Below are 12,489 nucleotides of genomic sequence, written 5' to 3'. Positions count from 1 at the left end.
ACACAGCTCTGACTCACACTGGAACATAGCATGTTGTGCGCCGAACTCTTCGTATCAGATACAGACACAACGTATATAACATTTACCTCAATAAAGCACTATCAAAGTTAGTTTTACTCACGCTGGCTTCAAAAAAATATGCCAGCGACTATCATAACATAGGTACGCTAGCAGCTAGCATAAGATACACTGGCCTAGTGTCATGCTAGCATCTTTTGCAACAAAGCGTCCAAAGTATTGACAAAAAACTGAAAATATACCCACAACTGAGTTTGCGCCCAGTCAGACAGTTCATTTTATAGGTGTGAAAATACGGTACACTTTTTGATAACTGTACTTGTGTATTTTTATTTCTGTATAGGCGTAAAATGTAATGGGTAGTAATAGTGGGGGTGATAGTACTATGCATTTTTTTGTTTATCACGACCTTGTCTGGTCTACATTACCCGAGCTCTATTATTGATTTTACCAAAACAATCTTGTTTTTGTGCAATGATAGTAACTATCTGAACAAATAATTGTAATCTGTCAAAGTCAAAAAACAATAGGAGAAAATATGGTTGAATAAAAGCCTATAACTTTTTAATTCTGCTTACCTGTTCTGCTTTTTGGTGGAAAACAGCAGACATGGTGAGGATGGTAGAGCGTTCGTCGAGAGCAGCTGCAAAACTTTTCCAGTCGAGGTCCAGTTGACTTGAGATCTTTTTAATCTGTGTAGAAGCATAGTGCCCCACCTCCGATAGACGACACGCTACCGACATGATCCGGTTGATGTTTACATAAGCGTTCTTAAAGGGGAGAAAAACACATAATTATGTCTATGTTCAGTGGGTTTTTTGATTGAGTTAAGAGAATGTGTGTTGTTTACCATAGAGTTCATGGCAAAGTGACTGTGCTGTGTCTGCAGCTCCGCGGCATGTTGATATGTTCTTCCTATCTCTGTATGACTCTGCAGGAACAACTCCTTGTTGTGGCTGATCCAGTCAAGCATCTGCAAAAATATAAATCACTTGATTATTGCTAATACATGATAGGAAAAAGTGCACGATTACTCAGAATGAGGCCCTCCACCAAATATCATAGGCCCTTGTTCATTTCTCCTGTGAAATGAATGTATAAAACAATGACAGATGGTATCAAATATATTAAAATGTCAATGAACATCTTCAAGAATTTGAAAAACATTTAGGGTAAATCATTAGTAATTGAAAACGATACAATATACATTTTTTGGGCACTACTATAATATTTGCCAGCCATGTGATTCGATTCAAGGGCCTTTGAGACGTTTAATACAATTTGAACACAGGAAATACAATCGGTTATATTTAACCTGACCCTTTTTTTTGCAAACCAGAGAAGCTATAAGATGATATTTTTTTGTTTCAATCGATTTGAAAACTGCTTAACCAAAAAACAAATAGATTCAGTGCAATATATCAAATTAAGAGAATACAGTACATATGCAATAATGATGACTTTCACTCTTTTACCGGAATAGGCAAACTTGCATTATTTTTAATTACGAAATTGCAGAATGAAAGGGGAAAATAATATACAGTCGTACCTCTACTTACGAAATAAGTTGAACATTTTGTAAGTAGAGCAATACTTCATATATAAATTCTCTAATTTTTTCCACGGTCCTCAAACAACCACCAACTTGTTCAGTGTCCCAATTGTCCAAATTTCTGGATGTGATTTTTCTACAAAGACAGAAAGTTTAAAAAAATTCTCCAGCTTTTTTTAAATTTTTGCCATTGGAATGCTCGCTGCTTCCTCCTCGCCTGCCTTCGTGTAATATTCCTCCTCTATTGCGAAGTGTTCCATTAACTCTAGAGAGTTCATTTTATGCCCCTCGACCAACTCGTTATGTCCTCACCGCTGACCACTTCTTTTCATTCACACTGGTAATTTTCTAAGGAGGCATGATTATAAAAACAGAAGACCGTCAGAACTCGGTGACGATGAACAGCTGTCAAAAGTACAGAAGAGAATCTTGAAACATAGATCGTGGTTGTTGTGAAACAGCCAATGAGAGCCCAGTAGAGTGTAGAGAGGTTTGAAAGTTAAAATCAATGCCTCCGTGACTATTTCAAAATAAAACAACGGATAAGGAAATGCATGTACATTTTGGGGGGGATTTAGTAACCTGGATCTCGTTTCGTATCTAGAGAGACTCATTTCGTACCTAGAGGCATTTATAAGTTGAGGCCCACTGTAAAAGTTGCACCCGAGTGTAAATCGCACTAGCCGAACCTCGCTGACCTCCCTGTGGGAGAGTTTGCATGTGTTCTCCCTCAGGGCTTGCTTGGGATTTATCTAGGTACTATGGTCTCCTCCCACATCCCACAAACATGCATGGTGGGATGGATGAATACTCTAAATGGCTCTAGATATGTGTGTGAGCACGAATGGTTCTGCGTCTCCTTGTGCTCTGCGATTGGCTGGCCACCAGTTTAGGGTGTGCCCCGCCTGCTGCCCATAGTCAGCTAGAATAGGGTTAATCAGTAATGGATACTCATAGAGTCACAAAAGCAACAGCTGCTGCAAATGTTACATTTTTGTTAAATCTTTCTTTACCTTCTCTGCGTCCTGCTCAAAAAGACGTAATTGGAAGCACTGGTCGAGCTTAAGCTTCCGGGCATGCCACATCTGGTGGAGATGCTGCCTAGTTGAGTGAAGCTTGTCGAGTAGACTGGCCATCTGACATGAACAAAAAAATTCAAACACACTCAAAAACTATGTTAACAATAAAGTCCTGTAGGAAAACAACTTCTGTGTGTGAGTTTTGCAGTTCCTATTTCACTTTTCAGTGTGAAATGGAATTTTCAAACCGCATGGAGTATGTTACCTTTGGCACAAGGCTCTGGAAATCGGCAGAACCAGAGATGCAGGTTCTTCCAGAGCAACCGTCACTACATCGGATACATTGCAGCAAGCGCTGGCCCTCACGGTCCAACTCTTCAACCGGAGCCCGCAGTATCTTCAACAGAGTTGGAACACAAAACAATCATCACCAGAAATTTCTCTAACTTTAGAAATATTGTTGCGACCAAACAAAAGGTCCAGTATATTGGAGAACAGCTAGTGTGTAGTATTTTGCCAGTGATCACCTTTTTCTTCAGCTGTGTGTGCTCTTCTAATAGCTGACGAGATCCTTCAACATCTGAAGGAAATTCTTTCTTGGACAAAAAATCCTATAACAAAATGTTTTATTATTATTTATTTATTCTTGAGTATTCACTGCTTCTACTTTTACTACAAATCATCAAGCTAACTATGTGCACCAGGGCAATGTGCACCACCACAACCTGAATTGGTGGCCAGGCAGTTGCTGGGCACAAAATTCTTGCTCACACTCATATCTAGGGGCAAGTTAGAGGGTTCGGCCACCCTATCAAACATGTTTTGGGGTTGTGGGAGGAAACCGGAGTACCCAGAGAAATCACCTGCCCCATTGACACACATTTGGCCACCACAGGGTCCGGATCAGTTTGAGGCTCGACTTCGAGTCCGTCAAAGACAATCAGCCAAAGCTTCCTCCGAGTAGCATTAAGGGTACGCCTGGTAAACCTCTCCCAAGCCACGTCAAAGTTCAAGGACACAACAATGAACGGCGGTCAAAAGGACATAAAATAATCCTTAATCATGGAGAATTGTTATTGGGAGGCAGCCAATGGGAGCCCAGCAGACTGTGGGGAAAGGATCCGCGACATTTTTAAAATAAAATTACGGCTACAGGAAATGTATTGATATTTTCATAACTCAGATATTATTTTCGGATCTTGTGACATATAATTGCATATAAAAAATTGTAACTAGTGGCATTCGTAAGTAGAGGTAAAACTGTATTAATGCATTCTGGGACTGAGCTCGTATGTCAATTTACTCGTATCTTAAAACAACGTTTCTGATTGGAATGAAGTAAAAACTAATTAATATGTTCCAACCCTCTGAAAAAACACCCAGAAGGATATTGGATTGGAAAAACTTTTTTTTTTGTTCTAATTCGCCATCTATTAATGTAGTAACAACTAACTGGTGGTAGGATTGGATTGGATAACTTTATTCAACCCTTTATTCTGGAAATTACATTGTGGCCCTAAACTTAATTCTAATTGTCTTACATTCTTCTATTTTTCTTCTCCTGGGTTGGCTCTATTTGCCCCGCATCCACCCTGACTTTCAGCTCCAGTTTTTAAAACGAACCTATCGAGGGTTGTTTGCTTTTGTCTTCCCTTCAAAACATTACGAAATTGATGCACACAAATGTCTTCACAATAGGATAACGCACAACAGCTTGCCAACGAGAAGTAGTATACTCCTCTCGTATTAACGAGCAAGCTCCGCCATTCTGCACTGACTAACGGGGTGGGGGGGAGGACACGGAGAACTCCGCCCAGTGCTCGTAAAGACATTACACGAGGGAGTTGTTAAGGGAAACAGTGCCATGTTGGTCTCAAAAGTAGTCTCTTGCATTGGCTACACCCGGCTGTATGCTCGTATATCAATATTTTTCTCATATCTCAAGGTAAATATTTGTTCGTAATTTTACCCGTATCTCAAATTGCTCGTATGTTGGGGCACTCGGATGTCGAGATATTACTGTAAATTATTATTTCATTCATCTATTAAGTCATCCAACCTGTTGCCTATCTGTTGAACAGTTTGTGCTCTATCCTTCGTCTCACCTGCAGGTCTTCCAGCCGTGAAAGTAGATGGACAGCATTGGCCATGAACTCTTCCAGGGAGACCCTAAGGTCCATCCATTCCTCATGGTTGTAGTCCAGTGAACCTTCAAAATCATCTGTGAGCTGCGAAGGATCAACCAACTTGGCAAGACCTTCCACTGACACCATGGTGGTCTGGTGAAAAGCAATTTGGAGGGTGCTCAGCAGGTGGTACCGTGAGCTAGGTATCATATCGGAGAGCACTCACTTCAAAGGAGAACTTTGTGCTGCCAAAGTTGGTCTTCTGCTTCTGCCAGAAGTTGTCAGGTTTGATAATAAGGGCAACGCAGATCTCTACGGGGAAAAACTCTTTCAGTGTCTTCAGCAGAGGCTTGATCAGCTCCCACTTGGAGCCCCGCATGTCGATGATGACAGTGAAGCCTCGCTTACACACATCTTCACTGGAGTGAAAACAAGTCAAGAGCATGATTATTGGGCTTCAGCTGATATATATATATATATACATACATACATACATACACATATATATATATATATATATATATATATATATATATATATATATATATATATATATATATATATATATATATATATATATATATATATATATATATATATATATATATATATATATATATATATATATATATATATATATATATATATATATATATATATATATATATATATATATATATATATATATATATATATATATACACATATATACATATATATATATATATATATATATATATATATATATATATATATATATATATATATATATATATATATATATATATATATATATATATATATATATATATATATATATATATATATATATATATATATATATATATATATATATATATTTAAAAACAATTGGCTTTCTATTTATAGAATTTATATTTTCTTACAATCTTGGAATTCACTGTCACTAAACGTGGTGGAAGTAAGCACAATGGGTATGCTTATACAGTTGACAAAATGAGGGGGAGTGTGGTTAGTGCATTGGCCTCACAGCTCTGGGGTCCTGGGTTCAAATCCAGGTCGGCCCTCCCGTGTGCAGTTTGCATTTTCTCTCCGGGCCTGCATGGGCCTGCACTCTCCTTTGGATACTCGTGTTTTTTGTTATTAAAAATTAAATTTGTAAGCATCCTGAGTTGTATATGGATCCAATTTACAATGGCTTGCCATTTTAAAACAGGCCTGAAGTCAGCTGGGATAGTTTAGTCAGCTCAGGACAAAAAGGCACCCAAATAGGCCTGAATTGGTAGTGTGTAGGCAAAAGTCTCTAACTCTTCAGTGCTTTGATGCTGATGCAAATCAAAAGACAGGACTCCATCTGCTCCATTGACGCCAGCATCAGGAGCACCACTGGCCACTTCTTCCTTCTTGTATTTGGCACAATTCCCTCTCATCAATGAATTTCCTAAATGTATGGTGGTGAGTGTGTGTGTGTGTACACGTCTGGGTGATTGTGTGAGTATTTACCTAGGAACTGCCGACAAGTATGTGACAAGACGTCTCAGGTCCTCCTCTTTTATTCGGTCATGGTTGCTTCGTGCAGGGAACGTCAAGATGGGTCCTCCTCGTTTGTCCCGCCCACCTGTCCACATGCATAAGCATTTAATTTCAAGATTCACAAAAACATGTGTAACACTGAAGAGAGCAGTGGTTGAGTTCATAACTTTGTGGGGGAAAGGTTCTGTTTATCAGGGTTAGGGTTATACACAAATATCTAATGTAAACCAGACACGGCCGTGATAATCAAAAGAACGTAATGTAGGATCACTCCTATTATCACTACCATACTACATGTTTTCAGGCATATATAGAAAAATAAGTCATAAGTACAATTATTAGTGTATTTAATAAATATTACAGCTATACGCATATGACAAGACTGTAATGTATTCATATCTAAATATAATCTAAATAAAAATTGTAAATACAGAAAATACTATAATCACAGTGAAAATAGTTCCTCTCCACTTAGTTAAACAAAAGGTTAATGAGAGTTCTAGTACAACTTTTTCGTCAAATTCCAGTCTTTGGATCATTGAAGAAATGTTCAGGAGGCGCAGTGCAGGAGCTTTTCAGGAGGAACTTTTGCAAGAGGTTTTCAGCGCAGAAGGAAGATGTTGATGGGGAGTTGTGACCGGTTTCTTTTTTGGTACAAATATGCATTGTTCAAGGACATGAAACTGTCAAGAAGATTGCCATACTCCATGGCAATCACTATGTTGTCATAAATCTCCAGGACCCGTTTTTGCAAACTTAATGCCATATTGAAAATTTCTTGCAATTGATGAAAGTACTTAGTCATTGTTTTGGGGAAAATTAAACTTCCACTTTGCAGAGCAATGGCTTCAGACGGCTGCCCAAACTTAAATCAAAACTTAACTTCAACTTTGCTTCTTTGTTGGCGTCCAGCCATCCAATCATCCGAAAGTGCCCAGACAAAAACGCGGAAAAATACGGTATATAAACATTTACCGTATTTTCACACATATAAGGTGCACCTAAAAATCTAACATTTTCTCTAAAATGGTCAATGCGCCGAATCGGGCAAGTACATGAAACTGTCAAAAAGATGGATCCGCCTGGGCATCTTTTTCCAAAAAAAGGACCAGTTTCATCGCAGTAGAAAACTTGCTGGGGGATTTAACTTTCCTCGGCGATAAACAAGGCAAATGTCTTAAAGCGTCCTTCTGCTTAAGGATGGTGGAAATGGTTGACGTATTCCTCTCGTATTGCCTAGCGAGGTCAGTAACACGTACCCCACTCATATTTTTCCATTATTTTGCGTTTCGTGTCCATTGTCAAAGCCTTTTCTTTGCAGAACTCTACCGATCCATAGTGATATTGTGTAAATGTACCCAACACGGGGGAAATGCAAAGTCCGCCCAGTGGTCGTAGAAATATTTTATACACGAAAGAGATGGCTTGGTCGCATCACGAAATTTTGATCGCATCTCGGGCAAATTATTCGATTGAAATTTTCGTCGGAAGACAAGAATGTCTTAAGGCGGAGCAGTCGTATCTCAAGGGTCGACTGTGTTTAGGAATACAGTGATCCCTCGCTACTTCGCGTTCCAGCTATTGCGCCTGCAGAGCTTCGCGGAATTTTTTCAGGAAAAAAAAAAATTAAAGATATTAAATTAAAATTAGAAATTACATCGTCCTACAGGGTGTGGAAACAAAATATTCAATTAGAATTAGTAATTTCATCATTTTATAAATTTTAAAACACAAAAAATGCACCTATGCGCAAAGCATCATGGGGGATCACGGCCGCATCACGGCCGCATCACGGGCATAAACGCAAGCTGATTGGCCAGCTGAATGCTCACTGAATATACTCGACTCCCCATTGGCCCATTCACCACGGAGGCCCATTCTCAGTCCACGCCTATCTCGTGCTATACACTACGCTTCTCGCCAAGTTAAGCGTGAAAGTTTTGTGAAGCCCTTCGTGATGCCTCCCAAACACTCTCCATGCACCGGTTATTTGGATCCGTGATTGTAGGGCGAAGCAAATCAGCCTGGACGGAAACGTAATCCGAAGTAAGGCTAAATCTTTGTTTGATGCCATGGTGCATGCGAGTGGTGACAACGACGTCAACTTTCTGGACGAGGAAGAAGACGTCGATAAAGGTGATCCTCTGCCCGGTGCTTCAAGCCAGACTAACCCACGACCACGTACGGCTTTCGCTGCCAGCAAGGGTTGGCTTGAGAGGTTTAAGCGGCGAGTCGGACTAAGGAATGTGTCGCTGCATGGAGATAGAACCTCTGCAGACGGAGCAGCAGCGAGGCATTATGTTGAGGATGTGTTTCCGGGAATGATAGAAGAAAAGGGCTATGCCCCGGAGCAAGTCTTTAATATGGATGAAACAGGACTCTACTGGAAGAGGATGCCGTCCCGAACATTTCTTTTCAAGGACGAACTTCAGAAGACAGGTTTCAAAGCCCACAAGGATCGAGTGACTCTGCTATGATGTTTTTGAATTTCCGAGTTTTCTGAATAAAAGTTTACATTTATTACATTTGCAGTTTTTTACTCTATATATATATATATATATATATATATATATATATATATATATATATATATATATATATATATATATATATATATATATACTATATTTGATTTGTTTGTATGCACCAACATAACACCCGCATTCTAATGTGGAATAAAACACCTGAATGAACAGCATATTAGCCTGGTGGTGGTTTTGTGCACGTGTTATACGTTTCTATAAGCGTTTTTGATGGCGCCCGGCTACTTCGCGGTTTCAGCCTACTGCGCGGGTGTCCCGGTCCCCATTAACTGAGATAAGCGAGGGATCACTGTATAGCCATATTTTACTACCAAAAATCATTTTTTACTGTACACAATATCCATTCTACTTCCTTCCTCCTTTTCTATCGCCATCGAAGCTAATTCTGAAAGTCGAGCCTATCCTGTCCTGGCCTCTGCAATGCCCCGGCAGTGTTCCAGTCCCTGATTAATGACATCCTCGAGATATGTTCAATCAGTTATCAATTCGTCTATCTGGACGCTAAACTTGTTTATTTTTTCATGTAGTCTTGAGGAGCAGGAGCAGCACGTGTGCCAGGTGTTGCAACTCCTGTTGGAAAATCGCCTGTACAACAAGGCTGAGAAATGTGAATTTCACGTCCCGCAGACAACCTTTCTGGGGTATGTGGTGGCCGATGGGGAGGTGCAGATGGTGCCACAAAGGTGGCAGCCAAAACTCAGTGGTCCAGGCCCTAAGGGAAAAAGGAGTTACAACGCTTTTTGGGGTTTGCTAATTTTTATAGGTGTTTTATCAGGAACTATAGCTGTGTCGCTGCCCCTCTCACAGCGCTCACATCCACGAAACTCACGTTCTGTTGGTCAGTGGCGTTCATTGATTTGAAGTCTCGTTTTACCTCTTCTCCCGTTCTCGCCCACCCAGACCCTGAATTGCAGTACCAGGTGGAGGTCGACGCCTCGAAGGTGAACAGTTGGATGGGAAGAGGCACCCTTGTGAAGATGACCCTGGAGGAATGGAGGTACCACCTGGAAGGGGCTCGTCAGCCTTTCACGGTTCTAACGGACCACAAGAACCTTGAATACCTCAAGTCGGCCCAGAGGCTATACCCTTGCCAGGCCAAGTGGACCCTGTTTTTTAGTAGGTTCTATTTCACATTAAACTATGTCCCAGGTTCCAGGAACGGGAAGCCTGAGGCATTATCCCGTGTTTTACATCCCACGAAATCGGAGGAAGAGCCCCCTACCTCCCTCCTGCATTGTGGCTAGTATGAGGACTGGGCTGGAGGCCGAGGTACTGAGTGCCCAAGATTCGGAGCCGGACCCAAGACGAGGTACGCAGAAGGACCTTTATGTCCTGACCCCAAAGCATTCGAAGGAGCTTGAATGGGCCCACACCTCCCGCCTGACCTGCCACCCGGATGTTGCCCGCGCCAATGCTTTTGGTGATCGACGTTAAGGGCAGATTAACAATCCTTCGTGTATACCTGCCACGTGTGCGCGCGCAATAAGTCCTCCACCATGCCGAGCTCCGGTTTACTCCGTCCACTCCCAATTCTTAGCCGCCCCTGGTCTCACATTGCAATCGACTTCATCACAGGCCTTCCTAAATCCCAAGGTAACACCGTCATACTAACCATAGTCTCCCGGTTTTCCAAAGCTGCACACTTCATCGCCCTCCGCAAAATACCTTCAGCTCAGGAGACGTACGCCATCCTTACGCAGCATGTTTTCCGCCTGCATGGAATTCCGGCCAACATCGTCTCTGACCGGGGTCCACAATTCACCTGTCTGTCTGCCTCCTGTTGAGCCCTTAACATCACAGAAAGCCTTTCCTCGGGTTATCATCTGCAGGACAGTATGAGCGCACCAATCAGCAGTTGGAGGCAGCGATTCGCTGCGCCACCCATCCCGATCCAACCACCGGGAGCGACCAGCTGCCCTGGATTCAGTATGCCCACAACTCTCACCCTAACTCCTCTTCCCACCTGTCCCCTTTCAAGTGTTCCTTTGGCTACCAACCTCCCTTGTTTCCTTCCCTGGAGGCAGATATTGCCGTGCCCCTATCCAGGCACACCTGATCAGATGTGGCCGTATCTGGCTGCACTTCAGCACCGTTCCACATGTGCCCAAAGGCAGTCCAACCACCGTCGTGCCCCGCACCAGCCTATGTCGTCGGTCAAAGGGTATGGCTGTCCACCCGAGACCTCCCCCTAAGGACCGAGTCCTGTAAGCTGTCCACCTGCTTCATCGGCCTCTACGAGATCAAACGGATAATAAACCCATGCGCTGTGCGCCTCGAGCTCCCACCACCTCTCCGCATCCACCCCACCTTTCACGTAGGGTAGGGGGTACTGTCAGGCCCCGAACCAGATTGGTGGCTGGTTGTGCCTGCCACTCAATCACAGGCCCAGCCCCTAATCACTCAAACGCTTCCAGGTGTGATTCATTAGCCAGTGGGGAATATTTAAAGCCAAGAAGAACATGACCCCACTGCTGGATGATCTTAATCAGTTAACTGTTAAATACCCCCTTGTATTGTCTCCTTGCCTACCCCTACTAAATTACAACCTCTTGTTTTTGCTCCCAGGATCCTGACTACGCTCAGCCCCACCACAGACCACGGACAACAATTTTCGCTCTCACACATTGTTCCTTCACTCTGGACTCCACGACATACTCTATGGTTACCAACCTCCCTTCCACGACTAACTACTCGCCTACTTTACTCCCTTTTGTGCCTTTGTCTGTCTCCTGGACGATTCTGATATGTAGGCTGGTTGAACAATCTAAATTGCCCCGAGGTTGTGCGAGCATGAATTGTTGTTTGTCTTCTCGTGCCCTACGATTGCCTGGTCCAATGAATCAGGGTGTCCCTCACCAGGTGCCCACAGATAGAGAGGAGAAAAGGTACAGAAAAGAAATGGATGAGTTCCATTATTGCATTCGAGACCTTGAGAAGTTTATATTTTTGTTACCTAGGTAACAGAGAAAATTGATGCAATAGAGTTCATCTTATGGACCGAACAAAAAAAATTATCAGTCGATATTGATAATTAACACAATACCATTCAATTTTTTTGTCTCAAATTTTAAACTTCAAACTTCTGTGAATAAGTAAATAATTACTTTACATATTTTTTTATTATGAAACTAACTATTTTATCTTAATTTATAAGACAGAATAGTCTAGCGGTGGGTGCCGGAACCTATCCCAGCTGGCGCCGGGCCAGCGGTGGGGGACAGCCTGAATTGGTGGCCAGCCAATCACAGGGCACAACGACCACTCACGCTCACACTCATACCTAGGGCAATTTTAAGTGTTCAAGCAGCCAACCATGCATGTCTTTATAATGTAGGAGGAAACCGGAGTCCCCGGAGAAAATCCATGCTGACCCGGAGACATTCAAACTCCACACAGGTGGACCGACCTGGATTTGCACCCAGGTCTCCCACTGTGAGGTCAAAGTGCAAAACACTCGCGCCACCGGGCAGCCCCAATACAAAATATGATTTTTAAAGAGTATTTTTGTTGTTCTGTTGTGGAATAAACATAGAACAACTCCCTCCTTACACTAAGAAAAGTAAAGAATAAAACCTGCAGAAATTATGACAGGTGACATTATTTTCATAAATTTGCATTCAAACCAAAAGTTGCTGTGCAATATTAATAAATGAAATAACCAACTGAAGACATCACCATTGGCAAGCAAAATATTTTTAGCCTCACAAAAACACACTGTA

General features: G+C 41.9%; 1 protein-coding gene across 1 annotated transcript in view; it reads right to left on the bottom strand.

The window, feature by feature from the left end:
• Positions 1-12,489, bottom strand: part of kalrna (kalirin RhoGEF kinase a) — a 201,911-nt gene that overhangs the window by 165,130 nt on the left and 24,292 nt on the right. Inside the window, exons 4-11 of the mRNA XM_077728636.1 lie at positions 6,198-6,312; positions 4,942-5,134; positions 4,695-4,868; positions 3,117-3,200; positions 2,855-2,986; positions 2,584-2,706; positions 869-991; positions 597-788 (exon numbers count right to left, since the gene is read on the bottom strand). Coding sequence (XP_077584762.1) covers positions 597-788; positions 869-991; positions 2,584-2,706; positions 2,855-2,986; positions 3,117-3,200; positions 4,695-4,868; positions 4,942-5,134; positions 6,198-6,312 — 1,136 coding nt within the window. The remainder of the gene's footprint in view (positions 1-596; positions 789-868; positions 992-2,583; positions 2,707-2,854; positions 2,987-3,116; positions 3,201-4,694; positions 4,869-4,941; positions 5,135-6,197; positions 6,313-12,489) is intronic.

Source organism: Stigmatopora nigra, chromosome 11 (genome assembly GCF_051989575.1).
Source record: "Stigmatopora nigra isolate UIUO_SnigA chromosome 11, RoL_Snig_1.1, whole genome shotgun sequence".
Taxonomy (NCBI): domain Eukaryota; kingdom Metazoa; phylum Chordata; class Actinopteri; order Syngnathiformes; family Syngnathidae; genus Stigmatopora; species Stigmatopora nigra.
This window is presented reverse-complemented; position numbering and strand designations above follow the sequence as displayed.